The sequence below is a fragment of the Palaemon carinicauda genome, unplaced genomic scaffold (genome assembly GCF_036898095.1).
Source record: "Palaemon carinicauda isolate YSFRI2023 unplaced genomic scaffold, ASM3689809v2 scaffold325, whole genome shotgun sequence".
Lineage (NCBI taxonomy): Eukaryota > Metazoa > Arthropoda > Malacostraca > Decapoda > Palaemonidae > Palaemon > Palaemon carinicauda.
This window is the reverse complement of record NW_027170923.1, coordinates 102,415-122,795: the sequence shown is the minus strand read 5'-3', so window position 1 is coordinate 122,795 and position 20,381 is coordinate 102,415. Positions and strand designations below refer to the sequence as shown.

Below are 20,381 nucleotides of genomic sequence, written 5' to 3'. Positions count from 1 at the left end.
TAGAAATGATGTTAAAGGAGCATTTCACTGGGCGGCACGGGTCGGAGCCCAGAAAAAGGGATTTTGACGAAGGAAAAATCTATTTCTGGGCTCGACCTGTGCCGCCTCGTGAAATGCTCCTCTAGCACCATTTCTAAGGCATAGTTATTGCTAAATATACCAGAGAAAAAAAGAATGCGTGGAATGCCAGGAATAAACCTAGGTCGCTCACTCTAATGAGTGTCGGTACAGTAACTGGGGCGTGATAGAACCACAACCATAGGTCCCTGACAGAACCACAACCATAGGTCCCTGATAGAACCACAACCATAGGTCCCTGATAGAACCACAACCATAGGTCCCTAATAGAACCACAACCATAGGTCCCTGATAGAACCACAACCATAGGTCCCTAATAGGTCCCTTCGTTTGTCTTTGTTGGTGATTTTAATGCTCACCATAGGGAGTGGTTGAGTTCTATCTCTCCTACCGATCGCCATGGCTTAAGAGCTTTAGACTTTGCCTCGGAATCAGGCTGTGAGCAAATCATAAATGAAGCTACTCACAGGTCTGGTAATTGCTTGGACCTCGTATACACTGACTCCCCTGGCGTTATAACTAGTAAGGTTGGTTCTCCAGTCGGGACTTCTGATCATGCCTTGATTTCATTATTAGTGAAGACTGAGCACCCTGTCCCTGATATATCATATTCTTGTAAAATTTATATGAAATCCCAAGCAGACTGGAATGGGATTTTGCATGATCTTTTGTGCTTGAATTGGTCACAATTATATAATAGTGTAGATCCTGTTGTCCCTTTGAATGAGAATCTAGTCAACATAATTGATAGGCGTATCCCTTCTCGTGTGCTAAGGTACCGAGTGAAGGACAAACCGTGGTTCAATGATGATTGCAGACGTGCTTATTTGGAGAAGCAGGAGGCCTATCACCTTTGGAAGGGTAACAGATCAGATTTGACCTGGAACAACTATACTCAGCTTCGAGCTTTAGCTCAGAGAGTTTATGCCTCAACTGAAAAGGAGTACAATTTAATCATAAAAGAAACCCTCTCTGGTACAACTCAGGAACATAAATGGTGGTCTACCCTTAAATCTGCACTCTTTGGTGTAGATGCAACAGTTCCTCCTTTACTTAAACCAGATGGCTCAGTCACTCACTGTCCAAAGGAAAAGGCAACCCTTTTGGCTGATGTTTTTGACAGTAAACAGAGTAATGAAAAACTTGAACTTCCTCATTCCTGTTTTCCTGAGGCTAAACTAACTAGTTTAGCTTTTCGATCTCGTGAGATTAAAGCTCTGTTGATGGACCTTGATGCTTATGGAGGTGTAGACCCTAATGGTATTTTTCCTTTGTTTTTTATAAAGACAGCAGATTTCTTAGCTCCTAAGTTATCTGTTATTTTACGCAAGTTAGCAAGAAGAGGAGCTTTTAGCACTTGTTGGAGAATTGGTAATGTTACTCCTCTATGTAAATGTGTTTGTGGTAGCTCAAGTCCCACTGATTACCGCCCAATTTCCATAACTCCCATATTATCTAAAGTTTTTGAACGTCTTCTGGCAAAACGTCTTAATAGGTTTGCTGAAGGTAATCATCTATTCCCTAGTTTGCAATTTGGTTTTCGTAAAGGCCTTGGAGCATGTGATGCCCTTCTTACAATCTCCAATGCAGTGCAGAAATCCCTTGATTGTGGTCGGGAAGTTCGTATGATTGGCCTTGATTTTAGTGCTGCCTTTGACCGTGTTAATCATGAGGCCCTTGTTTTCAAACTGAAACAGTTGGGAGTGGGTGGGTCGTTTCTTAGCATTATTATTGATTTTTTAAGTAGTAGATCTCAAAGAGTTGTTGTTGATGGGCACCATAGTGAGTATAGGAATGTGATATCCGGTGTTCCACAGGGTAGTGTTCTTGGCCCATTACTTTTCATACTATATACACATGACATGTGGTTTGGCCTAGAAAATAAGCTTGTTGCATATGCAGATGACGCTACTCTCTTTGCATCAATTCCATCCCCTGAATGTAGATCTGGGGTTGGTGAATCCCTTAATAGAGATTTAGCTAAAATTAGTGCATGGTGCAAATTATGGGGTATGAAGTTGAATCCTAACAAAACTCAAAGTATGATTGTAAGTAGGTCAAGGACGGTGGCTCCTCAACATCCGGATCTCAGTATTGATAATGTTTCTTTAAATTTGTATGACTCTTTCAAAATTTTAGGCGTGATTCTTGACAGCAAATTTACTTTTGAGAAACATATAAGGTCTGTGTCTTCTTCAATTGCACAAAAAATTGGCTTATTGAGAAAGTCTTTTAAGATATTCGGTGATCAATCTATCCTGAAGAAGTGTTTTAATTCTTTTATTCTACCTTGTTTTGAGTATTGTTCTCCTGTCTGGTCTTCAGCTGCTGATTCTCATCTTAATTTGTTGGACAGAAACTTACGGTCTATTAAATTTCTTATTCCTGATCTAGATATTAATCTCTGGCACCGTCGATCAATTAGTTCATTATGCATGTTGCATAAGATTTTTCATAACTCTGACCATCCTTTACATTCAGATCTCCCTGGACAATTCTATCCTGTTCGTAATACTAGGCAGGCAGTTAATTCTAATAGCCAGGCCTTCTCCATCATAAGACTCAATACTACGCAGTACTCTAGAAGTTTTATTCCAGCTGTTACCAAGTTGTGGAATGATCTTCCTAATCGGGTTGTTGAATCAGTAGAACTTCAAAAGTTCAAAGTTGGAGCAAATGCTTTTTTGTTGACCAGGCGGACATGAGTCTTTTTATAGTTTATATATGACATATTTGTTGTTGACGTTGTTAATAGTTTATATATGATATATCTCTTTTGACATTACTTTTTTTAGAATGATTTATTGTTAATTTGTTCTCTTCAGTTATTTATTTCCTTATTTCCTTTCCTCACTGGGCTATTTTTCCCTATTGGAGCCCCTGGGCTTATAGCATCTTGCTTTTCCAATTAGGGTTGTAGCTTGGATAGTAATAATAATAATAATAATAATAACCATAGGTCCCTGATAGAACCACAACCATAGGTCCCTCACCAGTTAGACCTCTCCCTCATCAACATCCCCCTGGAACAACGAGGTGCCGTCCTACACCCGTCTGCTGCCTCCTACTACGACTATCCTTCCCCACCCCTTCACCTCCTTACCCCCCACCTCATTCCTCCTTAGCACCAGCGTTGGTCAGACGTGTTTTGCTTTGCTCTGTGTTGTTTAGTGCTTTTGAAGATGTCTGACGTTTTGGAGATCGAGTGAATACATGTGTAACTAGAGGGGTACTCGGTTGAGAGTATGTCTTCGCCACGTCAAGCACTCTCGTTTTGCTCTTAACTCCACTGCGTATATTTACTTTGATGTAATTTCTTCAAAATCTAAGATTGATTGATTTGGAGTTCTCTGGCATCCTGACATCGAAGGTCATTGACGCCGATATCGTTTTATTATAAAAGGGATTTTGATGAAGGAAAAATCTATTTTTGGGCTCGACCTTTGTCGCTCCGTGAAATGCTCCTCTAGCACCATGTCTAAGGCATAGATAGTGTTGAATATACCAGAGAAAAAGTGATTCAATTAAAACCAGAAGGGTGAATATGTTATGAAAGTTAAATAGCATTAAGAAGACCTGCTTCTGATATAAATTTCAAAAATGCCACTGTCATTGTATGACACATTATGTCCAAGGATCTTGACAAGGAGGAACTTGCCATCTTCGCTCCAAGCCTCTAACAGATATCTATTTCTTCCTGTGCTGTAAGTGAGGCATTCAGTCAACACATGCGTCACAGTCATCTAAGATATTGCCCTTGGATCATACCAAACGTGTCCAGCGAGTTCCGTCGAAATTGGTCCAGTAGTTTTTATGTAATGTTCACAAACAAAAATTAAAGTAAAGAAATACTTACCATTTACGGTACTTAACATTGCGATTATTTTCAAAGTACTGCTTTGTACTTGTACTTTAATATACATTATCTAAAATGTTATAGACTCATCCTTGGGTCTACCCAACATGACTACCAAGTTTGGGCAAATTCGGTACAGTCGTTTATGCGTAAAGTTGCACACAAACTAACAAATAAATAAACTAAGCATACAGGGGTGAATACATTCACTGTAAAATTTTCTATTTTGGCAAAGCGAATGATTCCTTATTATTATTTATTGTTTGTTCAGGCGTAGATACAAACCCTCCGCTATTTATAGGGTATACTTTCGGCGTAGCTGAAAGACGAGCCGTGATAATTCTAGTGATGGATAAATACCCCATCCGCTAGTTAGCGGGTGGGGGTGGGGTAACTGGCTACCCCCCCCCCCCCACCCGCTAACTAGCGGATGGGGTAGTTATCCATCACTAGAATTATCATGGCTCGTCTTTCAGCTACGCCGAAAGTATGCCCTATAATGATAATAATAATAATAATCTTTATTTCAGCAAAAGCCATATACAGAGTTACAATAAGGGTACAGTGATCTTACACTTTTGACATCGGTAAAAAAAAAAAAAAAAAAAAAGATGAGATATGCAATATCAGTGATATATTATAAACATCAATTAGCAGGTTGACCACATAGTTCTAAGGACTGGATAACAAACTCACAATAGAATTAATGCTTAATAATGATGATAACATACATATCAGCAAACAAAAAGAGAGGGAGAATGCAAAAAAAAAAAAAAATAAATAAATAGTGGAGGGTTTAGCCTATATACTAGGAAAAATACAAGTTACTTAAAAATGTATTTTTACAAGTTGATAACAAGTACAATACATAGTACTTTTTATATGGTTATGACCTTATCCTTTTATACTTGAACTTGAAATTGTTGGAATTTAGTCTGATTTTGTATTTTGCTTAATACATGTTGGAATTAGGCAAATATTTACTTTTGAGTACCATCTTAAACTGTTCTTTAGTTTTTATGATTTAGTTTTATTATATCTATGAATATCAATCATGAAATAACTTCTCTTTTAACCAAATATTTACAAATAAACTCATTACTGTTATAAATTGCTGTTTCTGTAGATGCAGAAATGCTGTTTCAACCAGCTAATCGTTTCAACCGGCTAATTGTTTCAACCGGCTAATCGTTTCAGCCGGCTAATCGTTTCAGCCGGCTAATCGTTTCAGCCGGCTAATCGTTTCAGCCGGCTAATCGTTTCAGCCGGCTAATCGTTTCAGCCGGCTAATCGTTTCAGCCGGCTAATCGTTTCAGCCGGCTAATCGTTTCAGCCGGCTAATCGTTTCAGCCGGCTAATCGTTTCAGCCGGCTAATCGTTTCAGCCGGCTAATCGTTTTCAGCCGGCTAATCGTTTCAGCCGGCTAATCGTTTCAGCCGGCTAACCGTTTCAGCCGGCTAACCGTTTCAGCCGGCTAACCGTTTCAACCGGCTAATCGTTTCAACCGGCTAACCGTTTCAACCGGCTAATCGTTTCAACCGGCTAATCATTTCAACCAGCTAATCGTAACTATTAAAATGCAAAAATAAAATCACTTGAGTTTCAGGCCCTTTTTTTTGGGCTGTATCACTTGACTCGTCCTGACAATAAAAATATTTGCTGTAAAAATTCAAAATTTTTATTGTATTGCGGAATAAATTTCCTTGCCATGCATATATGGTTTTACACACAGTACTTTGTAAAAATCTTATACTGTATACCCGTAAATATTGAAAGAATGAGTAAATTACCTGAAGTTACTAAACTTGAAATACATGAAATAAAAAACCATACTCGCTGGTGCTAGAAAGGAAGGAAGGGTAGAAGCGTGGGCAGAGGTAGGGGTGGGGGGAGGGTAGTCGTAGTAGCGGGGAGTAGTCGGATGTAGAACGGCACCTCGTAGTATCGGGGGATATTGAGGAATGAGAGGACTAATAGGTAAGGGACCTCTGGTAGTGGTTCTAACATGCCCCAGTTACTATACCGACATTATTAGAGTGAGCGAGCTGGGTATATTCCTGGCATTCCATGCAACTTTTTTCTCTGGTATATTTAGCAGTATTTATACCTTAGAAATGGTTCTGTAAGGGAGCATTTCACTGGGCGACATTGGTCGAGCCCAGAAATAGATTTTCCCTTCGTCAGAATCCCTTTTTTACTGCAAAGTTTTCTAACCTGTTGAAATTATTAATGATTTTCTCTACATGTGCTCTGATGTACCTCCTCTCCATGCCATGTGTAGCTTACATATGTAGCTTATCCCTTTCACCCCCAAAGGACGTACCGGTACGTTCTTGCAAAACACTGTTATTTACATATTTTTGCATATTTGTTCTAACTTTATGAGAAACTTCAGGCATTTTCCAAAAAAATGAGACCAACCTGACCTCTATATGACAAAAATTAAGGCTGTTAGAGCAATTTAAAAAAGATATATAGCAAAATGTGCTCGAAATTTAACCTTGCCTTGGGGGTAAAAGGGTTAATTATCTATCATTCTAGCAACTTTAATTCATCTAATAATGGTGTAATATCCATTTATAATCACATCAAAGGCACATGAATCCATAGATTGTATACAGCTAGGGCCGACGTATTTTTTATTTCATGTCTTGTAGAAAGAAATGTTTTATGCTATTTATGTTTTATATAGAGCGGTGACTTCCCTTACCTGACCGCCTCTGATTGTGTCTATTTCAGAATGACCCGCGCCGATATTTCTCGATCAGTACTTTTGGATTCTATAGATATGGACGGCTCGTTGTCACGGCGGACAAGCTGAAGATTACACCTGATAATCCTAATAAAAAGGTAATTATTTTGATATCCTATGTAGGATATTTTTATCTTTTGTAATTCATTTTTGAGGAGTACCAAGTATGTTTTAATTTTGTATCCTTACTGTAAGTTGAAAAGGTAATTATTTTGATAACCTATGTTGGATATTTTTATCTTTTGTAATTTATTTTTGAGGAGTACCGGGTATATTTTAATTTTTTTATCCTTACTGTAAGGTATACAAAATGCTATACTCAATTCTTTTTAGTGAGGCAGATTTGCACCGACTCACAGCGGTGCCCTTTTAGCTCCAAAAGTTTCTTGCTCTCTGATTGGTCAGAATTATCTTGTCCAACCAATCAGCGATCAGGAAACTTTTCCGAGCTAAAAGGGCAACGTTGCGAGTCAATGCAAATGCGCCTCATTAAAAAAATTGAGTATAGTTCATTATCTATACACTAGCTTTTCTTTATATGTTTTCTAACCAATTTTTATTACTAATTTTGATTTAATAAGAACTTTTTCGTTTTAACCAGATTGGATTCAGCCTGGAGAAGACAACCAACCCCTACACTGACAAACGTCCTGATGTTTGCCTTCTCAATAAGTTCCAGCCCAATGATACTCTTGTTCAACATGTGTTCTTCATCTTTGACTTTGCACATAAAAGGTAAGAAATTAAGTATTTTCTTCTGTCATATTTTATTATTATTATTATTATTATTATTATCTGTCTCACAGGATGTAGATACCAGCTGAACTCGGTTGAGTCCGTTGTTAGGCTGGGAGGAACGTAGAGAGTAGAGGTCCCCTTTTTTGTTTTGTTTCATTTGTTGATGTCGGCTACCCCCCAAAATTGGGGGGAAGTGCCTTGGTATATGTATGTATGTATTATTATTATTATTTTTATTATTATTGTTATTACTAGCTAAGCTACAAGCCTATACTGTAGTCAATTCTTTTTAGCGAGGCAGATTTGCACTGACTCGCAGCGGTGCCCTTTTAGTTCGGAAAAGTTTCCTGATCGCTGATTGGTTGGACAAGATAATTCTAACCAATCACATAGCAGGGAACTTTTCCGAGCTAAAAGGGCACTGCTGCAAGTCGTGGCAAATGCGCCTCATTAAAAAAACTTTTGTATAGTTGGAAAAGTTGGATGCTATAAGCCTTAAGGCTCTAACAGGGAAAATAGCATAGTGAAGAAAGGAGATATGGCAGTAAATAAACTACAAGAGAGGTAATAAACAATCAAAATATTTCAAGAATAGTAACAATTAATTAGATTTTTTATATGCAAACTATAATAACTTCCAAAAAGAAGAGGAAGAGAAATAAGATAGAGATTCACATTATTTTGAATATTTTCAAACAGCTCCACAATTTAATCATGTTTTCATTGATACATTTTCATTCTTATTTTCTCAGTTTACATTTCTGACTAGCATCATGATCATTTAAGTAAACAATCACATGATTTTGAATCGTTCAATTTTTCTCTTGATTTTATATGGGTATAGTCATCTCCTTAATTGCACTAACAAGTCTAAGGTGATTGACCAATTGCAAATTGTAATTATGGCACCATTGTTCTGTGTAGCCTATTCTAGGTTACCCTAAAACTCGAGGTGTACCCAACCATATTTCTTGCATACCTTATGTGAAAAAGAAATTGGTAAAATCTGTAAAATTTACCAGCGATAAAACAAATATATTACTGCAATACATAGAAAAGTCATACGATAGACTTTGGTTATGATACACAAACTACATACCAAGACCAAAACTTATTGTATTATCACACACACAGTCTGTAAGAACTGCCCTGTATGAATTAATGTATTATCTCATGCATTTTAATTAAATTAAATTATTATAATGGTGTGTACATGTACCAAAAACAATGCACAAGAGTACATTGAATAAAAACCTAATTAAAACATCTACACAGTTAACTTCAGTATTGGTCTCTACTAGTCTACCGCTTATTTTGAGATCACCATTTCTTTTATTAAGAACAATGTGTAAGAGGAACTGGTGTAAGTTTACATAAAAGAAGCTGTAGTACAAAGCTGTACAGTATTGTGCTGTATTTCCAATACTATACTAGGTCCTCTCCATTGTGTATAGTCAACGGTGGTACAAACTCATCATCTGTTGTTTTCTACATGTTCAATATTCATATTTCAATTCATTTACATTTTGCTATACTGTTATTTTGTGCAGTTGAATGTTTTTGCCTATTGGCAGTCAAAAGTGTAAGTACGAGTAAGGGAAAAGCAGATAAAAGACGCGGAGCTCTGTTAATATCCATGGTGAACACAATCTTACCATCCTTGTGAGCTAGGAATGGAGTCAAACGTTTATTGGTAGTGAAAATATTTCTAATATATGTAACAAAGTTGTAAAAGTTTATTATTAACCAGACCTGGAAACGGCTTAAATACTGTATATAGAAACTACAGGGTGATAATACATAACTGTATAGCCTTGGTGCTGGTTTTTTGTATGTGCATCACTCTATTATATTTTAGTAGTGTACAATTGTGGTTCAAAGAAATTTGTAATACCATCCAGTTATGTGAATTTTGATGTGGTGCTAGTTTAGCGTGAGGTCTACCGTCATATGTAGCCTACACACGTGAAACCTGAGGTCTACCGCGTGACCTGTTGCTCCAGCTCTCCCCGCTCATATAAAAGAATACCGTTAGGTTAGGATTAAACAGCGGTAGCCATTATCGTTAGTGCCCACGGGTGGTAGACCTCATGCTAAAGCGCTAACGGGAGGTAGATCTCACACTAAAGTGCGGTAGACCTCACGCTATTTTGTATAATTAAAGTGGTTACTATCAGAAAACTTTAATTAGTGGCAGAAGTATTGCAAGGTGTCCACTATGTAATTTTAAGAAAGATTATTGTATGAAATCTATTTTGCATTACTTGTAATGAATGTTTATTATTCCTTTCAGAATTAACCTCAACTGCAGTGAAGACATGAAGAACCTTCATGTTATGGAAGGAGATCCTGAATCCTCCACAAAATTGAAGCTCTCTGAACATGGGAAATATAAAGACAGCAACCTCTTCACTCGTAGAAAGACGGTTTGTTCTTTGTGGCTTTTGTTTTGTCAAGTAACAGTTTTTCTAAAAGTAGTTTCTGTGAGACGAGACTGCTGATCCTTGTTTTTTTATGTATGGAATTAAAAGTTACAGTTACAAAGGGTTTTGTAAATATGTCATGGGAGTCATGAGAGTCATGAGTGCTTGAATGTGCGTATTAGTGCACCCAAATTGTGATAATTGGGGGAATGCTTGACCCTAAACCCTTTCGCCCCCAAAGGACGTACTGGTACGTTCTTGCAAAACACTGTTATTTACATGTTTTTGCAGATTTTTGCCAACTTTATGAGAAACTTCAGGCATTTTCCAAAAGAATGAGACCAACTTGACCTCTCTATGACAAAATTTAAGGCTGTTAGAGCAATTTAAAAAAAATATATAGCAAAATGTGCTCGAAATTTAACCTTACCTTGAGGGTAAAAGGGTTAAAAATTATGCTTATTAGTTATTATAGGGGCATTCATTGCCTCTGAAAATATTTTGCTTTTTAAAGTGCATAATTTTGCCATTCAGTTGAACGATATTTTTTTATCTTGGCTGAATTTGGCATACTATATTTAAAGAATTTTGATACGTCCCTTTAATAGTCGTCACATCCTGAATATGTATTGGTTGCTTATGAGCAGCAGAAGTAAGAGGCAATGGCTGCTGGTGACATAGCTGGTAGATATATGAACCTTCTAAGCTCCTTATTGCTAACTCACAAGGATTGTAGAGACGAGTGTATTAGTAAGATCTATTTCATCATAAGCACAGCCTGAAATCTGGTAGTCTGATTATTCCTCTAAGCCACTGTGCTTTTAAATGATTTCAGATTAACTCGCCTCTAGTTCGCCTTACTTTATCTCTGAAGCTCTTTCAAAATAATGTATATCATTAGAAATCAAGTTCCCATTCTCTCTGACTCCATTTCACCCCCCTCTAGGATACTATCGTTATCATATTTGGTGTTCTATGGCAATTTCAGCAGATGTTGGTACGCTTTCGATATTCATCGTCGATCATGAATTATGGACAACGCTTGCTCCCTCTAACTATTTTTCTGGATTTAGTACTGTATTACCTAGGTTTTGTCCAATGTTAGTTAGCTCTAGTGCATTCAGGAATATCATTAACTGCTTTTAACCCTTTTACCCCCAAAAGACATACTGGTACGTTTCACAAAACTCATCCCTTTACCCCCATGGACGTACCGGTACGTCCTTGCAAAAATCTGCTATTTACATTTTTTTGTGCATATTTTTGATAATTTTTTTTAGAAACCACGCATTTTCCAAGAGAATGAGACCAACCTGACCTCTCTATGATGAAAATTAAGGCTGTTAGAGCAATTTAAAAAAAATATACTGCAAAATATGCTTGAAAAAAAAAAACCCTGGGGGTTAAGGGTTGGAAAGTTCCAAATAGCCTGGGGGTAAAAGGGTTAATATGAACTTTTCTGTTGAATGTTCTGAAAGGTTTAAAGCATAGATTTTTAGATTGGGTAAAGCTGCCAGACATCTCGAAGGCTAATGCTCCTTCTGACAGTGGTAGTGTTACTAGCGTAGCCTCTCCCTACTCATTCCCTTGGGTAGTTTCTTTTAATGATTTGCCTGGCAGTTCTCCTGCACCATCGGGTATGGGTTCTAATGTTACACTGCCCATTATAGACTCTACTGCTTCCACGCAGGCATCAATGTTAATTTGTTCTAAATCCTTCTGGTGCGAAAACCTCGCCGAGATAGGAAACAGGATTAGGAATCTAGATTCTTGAAACTACCACTGTCCTTCCTGTTGGTTCGTTTACAGATGAGCAACCTTAAGATGCTGTTGTTAATAATGTTAATAATCATATTAAGTGTCTGAAATCATTGAAGAGCTTCATGATTGTGAAAGAACTAGAGACCTCAGACCTTTCAAAATACAGACTACATAAAAAGTGTGAAAGAACTAGAGACCTCAGACCTTTCAAAATACAGACTACATAAAAAGAGTGAATGACAGTCAGACCAATAACAATACCCTCCCTGACCTTGGTAAAGAGCTGCATTGTCGAATCTCTCAGTGGCCTGATTGGTAACGTCTCTGCCTGGTGTTTGCCAGTCGGGGGTTCGAGTCCCGCTCAGATTCATTAGTGTCATCAGTGTCTGCAACCTTACCATCCTTGTAAGCTAAGGTTGGGGGGTTTGGGGGAGCCTATAGGTCTATCTGCTGAGTCATCAGCAGCCACTGCCTGGCCCTCCCTGGTCCTAGCTTGGGTGGAGAGGAGGCTTGGGCGCTGATCATATAATATATGGTCAGTCTCTAGGGCATTGTCCTGATTGCTAGAGCAATGTCACTGTCCCTTGCCTCTGCCATTCATGAGTGACCTTTAAACCTTTAAACCAAGGGGAATTGAGTCGCACTGAATATAGGAGGAATAAAAGTCGGTAGAAGGGATAACCTCCAGAGATCGGGTTACACAAATGGTGCTGAATGCCTCTGCTTGGAGCCAATCCAAAAAATGAATCACATATTGTGTAGCTTCCCACTAGGGCCCACCTGTTCAGACATGGACCTAAAAACAACAAACGGTAGAGCACTCCAGTGGGTAGAAAAATGGTGCAATAAGATATGAATGAATGGAATGAAAGGTAAAATAAAGCTTATAAGTTTTGGAATGCTGTAATGAAAAATTATTAGTAATTAGTTGTTAGAGATTGAAATTTTTCTAAGTAAAGATATTCTCCTTTTCTTTCTAAAATTAGTGATAAATCATATAACAGTATTAGGTAGTTTTGTCATTAGATTGTAATTTTAGAAGTAGTTTCTCCCTGGAATAAGTTGCAAATTATTTCTCAAGTGGATTATGAAGCTCTGCCTTTTGGTCCCTTTCAATCGTACTTGGCTGGCAAACTCCTGTGAATTTTCTTCTCCGATTTTCAATATTCATTGAAGAATCTTTCCCGCAGTGGTCTCATTAAACCGAGTCAGAATAAAAGAAATATTACATTGGAACTACAGTTTAGGGAATACAAAAGAACTGTAGTTTATACTTTTAATTCACATTAATGAAATTCATAACAGGAGCTTGTAATGTATTAAACTAGATTGAAATAGTACTGTATTATGTAATGTCTTATATAAAGAATAATGAGAGAGATTTTATCGCCATTTGTTACAATGTTATTTCATGGAATTATCTCTCGTTTCTTATGCCTAATACTGTTTACATTTTCAGAGAAGTGTTCCTCGAAGCAAGAGGCAGACTGCAGGAGGCTATGAAGGTAAGGGCTGCTACTGTACTACAATAGTGTGAAAATATTTATATTTTGAATGGGAAGATATTTGAACTCTTGAATTAGATTAGTTTCTTAAGAGATTGTATAATATTCAAATTCGAAAGTCTAATTACTTATACTCAATTTTTTTTAATGAGGCGCATTTGCACCGACGCGCAGTGGTGCCCTTTTAGCTCGGAAAAAAGTTTCCTGCTCCCTGATTGGTTAGAATGATCTTGCCCAGCCAATCAGCGATCAGGAAACGTCTCCGAGCTAAAAGGGCACCGCTGCGAGTCGGTGCAAATCTGCCTTGCTAAAAAAAATTTACTACAGTATAGTTAAAGACGTTTTGTAGGGTACAGTACAGTATTTGATGTCTGTGGCCTGATTAGTTGCTTAATTTGTCTTTCTTGGGAAACATAAAAGGATCTTTTATGAGTTGATTTGTATATCTTACATATTACGATGTGGTTCAAGTATTATTAAATAAATATTACTATTCTTCATTATTCTATATTGTATATCATTAAATGAACACTACTGTATTAATGTTAGTAAGACAGAACTATCTTGCTATCTGGGCTGTTGTAGACATGATAGGTGATTTATATTAGAAAAAAGGGTTAGTTTAAATGCTTGTCACTTAATCCATGCTAATATACTGTAAATCCTGTCATAACCGCTAGAGAGTTATGGGGTCCTTTGACTGGCCAGACAGTACTACATAGGACCCTTCTCTCTGGTTACGGTTCTTTCCCTTTGCCTACACAGACACCGAATAGTCTGGCCTATTCTTTACAGATTCTCCTCTGTCCTCATACACCTGACAATACTGAGATTACCAAACAATTCTTCTTCACCCAAGGGGTTACTGCACTCTTGTTAAGGGTATAAGAGACTCTTCAGCTATGGTCAGCAGCTCTTCTAGGAGAAGGACACTCCAAAATCAAACCATTGTTCTCTAGTCTTGGATAGTGCCTTAGCCTTTGTACCATGGTCTTCCACTGTCTTGGGTTAGAGTTCTCTTGCTTGAGGGTGCACTCTGGCGCACTGTTCTATCTAGTTTCTCTTCCTCTTGTTTTGTTAAAGTTTTTATAGTTTAGTTAGGAAATATTTATTTTAATGTTGTTACCTTTGTTAAAATATTTTATTTTTCCTTGTTTCCTTTCCTCAGTGGGCTATTTTCCCTGTTGGGGCCCCTGGGCTTATAGCATCCTGCTTTCCCAACTAGGGTTGTCGCTTAGCAATTAATAATAATAATAATAATAATATACGTAGTCTTTCACACTAAATCAAACATATGAACCCATTTGGGGAAGAACTGTATAGCTCTTTAGTATGCATATAATCTAATAAATACATTGTCAACTTTGAATTCACCCGTGTCATACCCCATAGCGGTTTAATGCCATCACTGCACCTCACGCAGTGCACTCTAGGTATTTCTTTAGTGGTCTTTTTGGCATAACATCTTCCCTTAGATGCGCTTGCTTTATATGCGTCTACTTTACGTCTTTTCCTATTTCCTTTCTTCCATTTTGATGTCCAATATCGTCTAACCTTAAGGGTAACAGCAACGTTTTCCCCCAATTATAATTTTTTCATTGAATGGTCTCACAGGTTTCATTGCCAGGCTATATAGCCAAAATCCATGTAAATCCAATTAAAATAGCTTATTCAGTACCATACTTATGTACACAGCACTTTGTTCAAATATGATCAAGCTTATTACAACGCAAAGGGTTGTGGTGGAAGACGTGGTAACGTCCCTGACTGGTAAACGCCAGACTGGGGTTTGAGTCCCACTCAAACTCAATAGTTTCTTTGGTTGCTGCAACCTCGCCATCCTTGTGAGCTAAGGATAGGGGGTTTGGGGGAGCCTATAGGTCTGTCTGCTGAGTCATCAGCAGCCATTGCCTGGCCCTCCTTGGTCCTAGCTTGGATAGAGAGGGGCTTGGGTGCTGATCATATGTATATATATGGTCTGTCTCTAGGGCGTTGTCATGCTTGATAGGGCAGTGTCAATGTCCCTTGCCTCTATCCTTCATAAACAGCCTTTGAAACCTTTAAAGGTGATCAGTCAAGGTTCTGCGCAGTAAAGAAAGGAAAATGGTAAGCACCAGGATTTTAGTGAATTGGTATTAAGGGGTATTGTATGTATGAGTCTATTGAAAGGAAAGAAAACAAGATATTTTTAGTTTTATTGGTAAACATTAATAAAATTTAGCTTTTGGAGAAAAGCAATATAAACATCAGGTGAGTTTATAGATAAATTTTATTACAAGAACTTTTATTTTTTACTTTTAGGCGGTGCAAATGTATCTACGAGCTTGTCCAAAACATCGTTTCACGGAGATGTTTTCTACCCAAAGTGCAATGACGTTAAAATCAACATGACGCTTCAAAATGGCTTCTATAGTTTCAAGGTATAGTATAATTTTTGGTCTTATTGTTGAAGCCTTCGGTTAAATATGAAGTATTTTCACATCTTACAACTCGGCACCTTACGTGTGTCTTAAAATCTTGAAGAGTTGTTAATTTCATGCAGATGTGGCTTTATAAAATTGTTGTTATTGATATTTTAAGTTAGTTTAAAATATGTAATACAGCTCAAGATATTGCTATTACAGTAATTTATTTTAGCTTGCTTTTCTAATTTTAATGGTTTTTTTTAGATTAGACAATGTTTTTAGAAATAACTTTACATTTTTATAAAGGTTTAAACAAATTTGGTTCCTTGAATAATTGTGTTAGTTCATTAAAGTTTTAGACTCAAAATAAAATTATTGAAATAGGAAAAGAATTGAGTACAGTATTACTACTGTAATTGCTGTAAGTGCTCATGTTTCTAGAATTGGTTAGATGTTGAATAGTAAAGACTTTATTAATTAAAAAGGAGTTCGGCTTCATATCGTGGCCTCTCAGACCTCAGCTCAAGGTCATATGATAGGACCCATTAACTCCTATCAGGACACCAGTATGAAGTCTTGCGAGCTGCTAACGCAAGAGCCCGGGTCTTGCTCTTATAGCAAGTCATTCTCAAGCAAACGAACGAAGCGTGAAGTTGCTCTATCAATGAACGAACGAAGCGTGAAGTTGCTCTATCAATGAACGAACGAAGCGTGAAGTTGCTCTATCAATGAACGAACGAAGCGTGAAGTTGCTCTATCAATGAACGAACGAAGCGTGAAGTTGCTCTATCAATGAACGAACGAAGCGTGAAGTTGCTCTATCAATGAACGAACGAAGCGTGAAGTTGCCCTATCAATGAACGAACGAAGCGTGAAGTTGCCCTATCAATGAACGAACGAAGCGTGAAGTTGCTCTATCAATGAACGAACGAAGCGTGAAGTTGCTCTATCAATTATTACAAAATAATGTACACGTATTGTGTGCTGTAAATAGTACAGTACTTCTTTACATGCAATACTGTGTTTATATTTTTAGCCTATTTCAATTATTAACCCTTTTACCCCCAAAGGACGTACTGGTACGTTTCACAAAAGCCATCCCTTTACCCCCATGGACGTACCGGTACGTCCTTGCAAAAAAATGCTAAAAATTTTTTTTTTTCTTATTTTTGATAATTATTTGAGAAAATTCAGGCATTTTCCAAGAGAATGAGACCAACCTGACCTCTCTATGACAAAAATTAAGGCTGTTAGAGCAATTTAAAAAAAATATACTGCAAAATGTGCTGGGGGAAAAAATAACCCCCTGTGGGTTAAGGGTTGGAAATTTCCAAATAGCCTGGGGGTAAAAGGGTTAAGATGTTTATTTTACTTTTATGGCATCAGCATATAATGACAATGTTATATTTTCTTATTGTTTTTGTTTAGTTTCAAGTCGATGTGCTGAGAGAAGAGGAGGAGGGTCTATACACTTTGAACTTCCACAACTGCATGAATTATCACCTTGAAGGTACAGAGTCATCTGTAGATATGACTCTTCAGGTAAGAATCGCATTCTTCAAGTGGCCATTGATTTTTTCCTTATTGTTGTTTTGACTTTTTCACTATTGTTGTATTGACTTTTTCCCTATTGTTATATTGACTTTTTCCCAAATTTTGTATTGACTTTTTCTCTATTGTTGTATTGACTTTTTCCCTATTATGTACTGACTTTTTCTCCATTGTTTTATTGACTTTTTCCCTATTATGTACAGTATTGACTTTTTCCTTATTGTTGTATTGACTTTTTCCCTATTGTTGTATTGACTTTTTCCCTATCGTATTGTGACTTTTTCCATATTGTGTAGTGATTTTTCCCTATTGTTGTATTGACTTTTTCCCTATTGTTATATTGACTTTTTCCCTATTGTGTATTGACTTTTTCCCTATTGTTGTATTGACTTTTTCACTAATGTTGTATTGACTTTTTCCCTATTGTTGTATTGACTTTCCCTATTGTTGTATTGACTTTTTCCCTGTTGTATTGTGACTTTTTCCATATTGTGTAGTGATTTTTCCCTATTGTTGTATTGACTTTTTCCCTATTGTTGTATTGACTTTTTCCCTATTGTGTATTGAATTTTTCCCCATTATGTATTGACTTTCCCTATTGTTGTATTGACTTTTTCCCTATTGTTATATTAACTTTTTCCCTGTTGTTGTATTGACTTTTTCCCTATTGTTATATTGACTTTTTCCTTATTGTTGTATTGACTTTTTCCCTAATGTTGTATTGACTTTTTCCTTATTATGTATTGACTTTTTCTCTATTATTGTATTGACTTTTTCTATATTGTTATATTGACTTTTTCCCTATTGTTGTATTGACTTTTTCCCTATTATGTATTGACTTTTTCTCTATTATTGTATTGACTTTTTCTATATTGTTATATTGACTTTTTCCCTATTGTTGTATTGACTTTTTCCCTATTATGTATTGACTTTTTCTCTATTGTTATATTGACTTTTTCCCTATTGTTGTATTGACTTTTTCCCTATTGTTGTATTGACTTTTTCCCTATTATGTATTGACTTTTTCTCTATTGTTGTATTGAGTTTTTCCCTATTATGTATTGACTTTTTCCCTATTGTTGTATTGACTTTTTCCCTATTGTGTAGTGAAATTTTCTCTATTGTTGTATTGACTTTTTTCCTATTGTTGTTTTGACTTTTTCCCAATTTTGTATTGACTTTCCTTATTGTTGTATTGTCTTTTTCTCTATTGTTGTATTGACTTTTTCCCTATTGTTGTATTGACTTTTTCCCAATTTTGTATTGACTTTCCTTATTGTTGTATTGACTTTTCCTTATTGTTGTATTGACTTTTTCCCTATTGTTGTATTGACTTTTTCACTATTTTTGTATTGGCTTTTTCCCTATTGTGTAGTGACTTTTTCCATATTGTGTTGTGACTTTTTCCCTATTGTTGTATTGACTTTTTCTCTATTGTGTATTGATTATTTCCCTATTGTTGTATTGACTTTTTCCCTATTGTTGTATTGACTTTTTCCCTATTGTTGTATTGACTTTTTCCCTATTATGTATGGACTTTTTCCTTATTGTTGTATTGACTTTTTCCTTATTGGTGTATTGACTTTTTCCCTAATATGTATTGAATTTTTCCCTATTGGTTTATTGACTTTTTCCCTATTGTTATATTGACTTTTTCCCTATTGTTGTATTGACCTTTTCCCTATTGTTGTATTGACTTTTTCCCTATTGGTGTATTGACTTTTCCCTACTTTTGTGTTGACTTTTTCCTTATTGTTGTATTGACTTTTTCCCTATTGTTGTATTGACTTTTTCCCTATTGTTGTATTGACTTTTTCCCTATTGTTGTATTGATTTTTTCCCTATTGTGTAGTGAAATTTTCCCTATTGTATATTAACTTTTCCCCTATTGTGTATTGACTTTTTCTCTTGTGTAGTGACATTTTCCCTATTGTGTATTAGCTTTTTCCCTATTTTTGTATGACTTCTTATCCACTTGATGAAATCCAGTTGTCTGATTGATTATTATTATGGAGATGATAATTTATAGCGTCATCTTATCCACTCGATGAAATCCAGTTGTCTGATTGAATATTATTATGGAGATGATAATTTATAGCGTCGTCTTATTCACTTGATGAAATCCAGTTGTCTGATTGAATATTATTATGGAGATGATAATTTATAGCGTCGTCTTATCCACTTGATGAAATCCAGATGTCTGAGTGAATATGATTATGGAGATGATAAATTATAGCGTATTAACTAATTTTTTTTTTTCTCTATCTTTCTAGATCGAAGAGATGAATTCTGGCGAAAACTACCTATCAGCCGGGCAAATGCCGTTGCCTGCCTTACACTTCATGATGGCCCTGCTTTTCTTCCTGTCTGCTTGTTTCTGGTTCTTCCTCTTGAAGAAGAGCAAGTAAGTTAGCAAAACCAAGCTTAAAACCATCTGATTTTGCACATTAACCCTTTTACCCCCAATGGACTTAATGGTACGTTTCACAAAACTCATCCCTTTACCCCCATGGACGTAACGGTACGTCCTTGCAAAAAAATGTTATTTACATTTTTTTTTTTTTTGCACATTTTTGATAACTTTATGAGAAACTTTCAGGCATTTTCTAAAAGAATGAGACCAACCTGACCTCTCTCTGATGAAAATTAAGGCTGTTAGAGCAATTTAAAATATATATATATTGCAAAATGTGCTTGAAAAAAGAAATGCCTGGGGGTTAAGGGTTGGAAAATTCCAAATAGCCTGGGGGTAAAAGGGTTAATTCACATTAATGAAATTCATAACAGGAGCTTGTAATGTATTAACCCTTTTACCCCCAGGCTATTTGGAACTTTCCAACCCTTTACCCCCCTGGCATTTTTTTTTTTTTTCAAGCACATTTTGCAATATATATTTTTTAAATTGCTCTAACAGCCTTAATTTTCGTCATAGAGAGGTCAGGTTGGTCTCATTCTTTTGGAAAATGCCTGAAGTTTCTCATAAAGTTATCAAAAATATGCCAAAAGAAATGTAAATAGCAGTTTTTTGCAAGGACGTACCAGTACGTCCATGGGGGTAAAGGGATGAGTTTTGTGAAACGTACCAGTACGTCCATTGGGCGAAAAAGGGTTAAACTAGATTGAAATAGTACTGTATTATCTAGTGTCTTATTTAAAGAATAATGAGAGAGATTGAAACTACAGTTTAGGGAATACAAAAGAACAGTAAACAAACATACACTACCGGGGTCTACGCGATGACAGGCAGGGCAGCCGGTCTAGATTACGGTCCACCCCAAACCAAAGCAAAGTCCTTCAAAAGAAGGCAACCGT

General features: G+C 36.5%; 1 protein-coding gene across 1 annotated transcript in view; it reads left to right on the top strand.

Annotated features, from left to right (window-relative positions):
• Positions 1-20,381, top strand: part of LOC137636554 (protein GPR107) — a 43,797-nt gene that overhangs the window by 13,895 nt on the left and 9,521 nt on the right. The window contains exons 2-8 of the mRNA XM_068368953.1: positions 6,674-6,784; positions 7,288-7,421; positions 9,718-9,850; positions 13,068-13,113; positions 15,415-15,533; positions 16,947-17,060; positions 19,343-19,473. Of these exons, the coding sequence (XP_068225054.1) occupies positions 6,674-6,784; positions 7,288-7,421; positions 9,718-9,850; positions 13,068-13,113; positions 15,415-15,533; positions 16,947-17,060; positions 19,343-19,473 (788 nt within the window). The remainder of the gene's footprint in view (positions 1-6,673; positions 6,785-7,287; positions 7,422-9,717; positions 9,851-13,067; positions 13,114-15,414; positions 15,534-16,946; positions 17,061-19,342; positions 19,474-20,381) is intronic.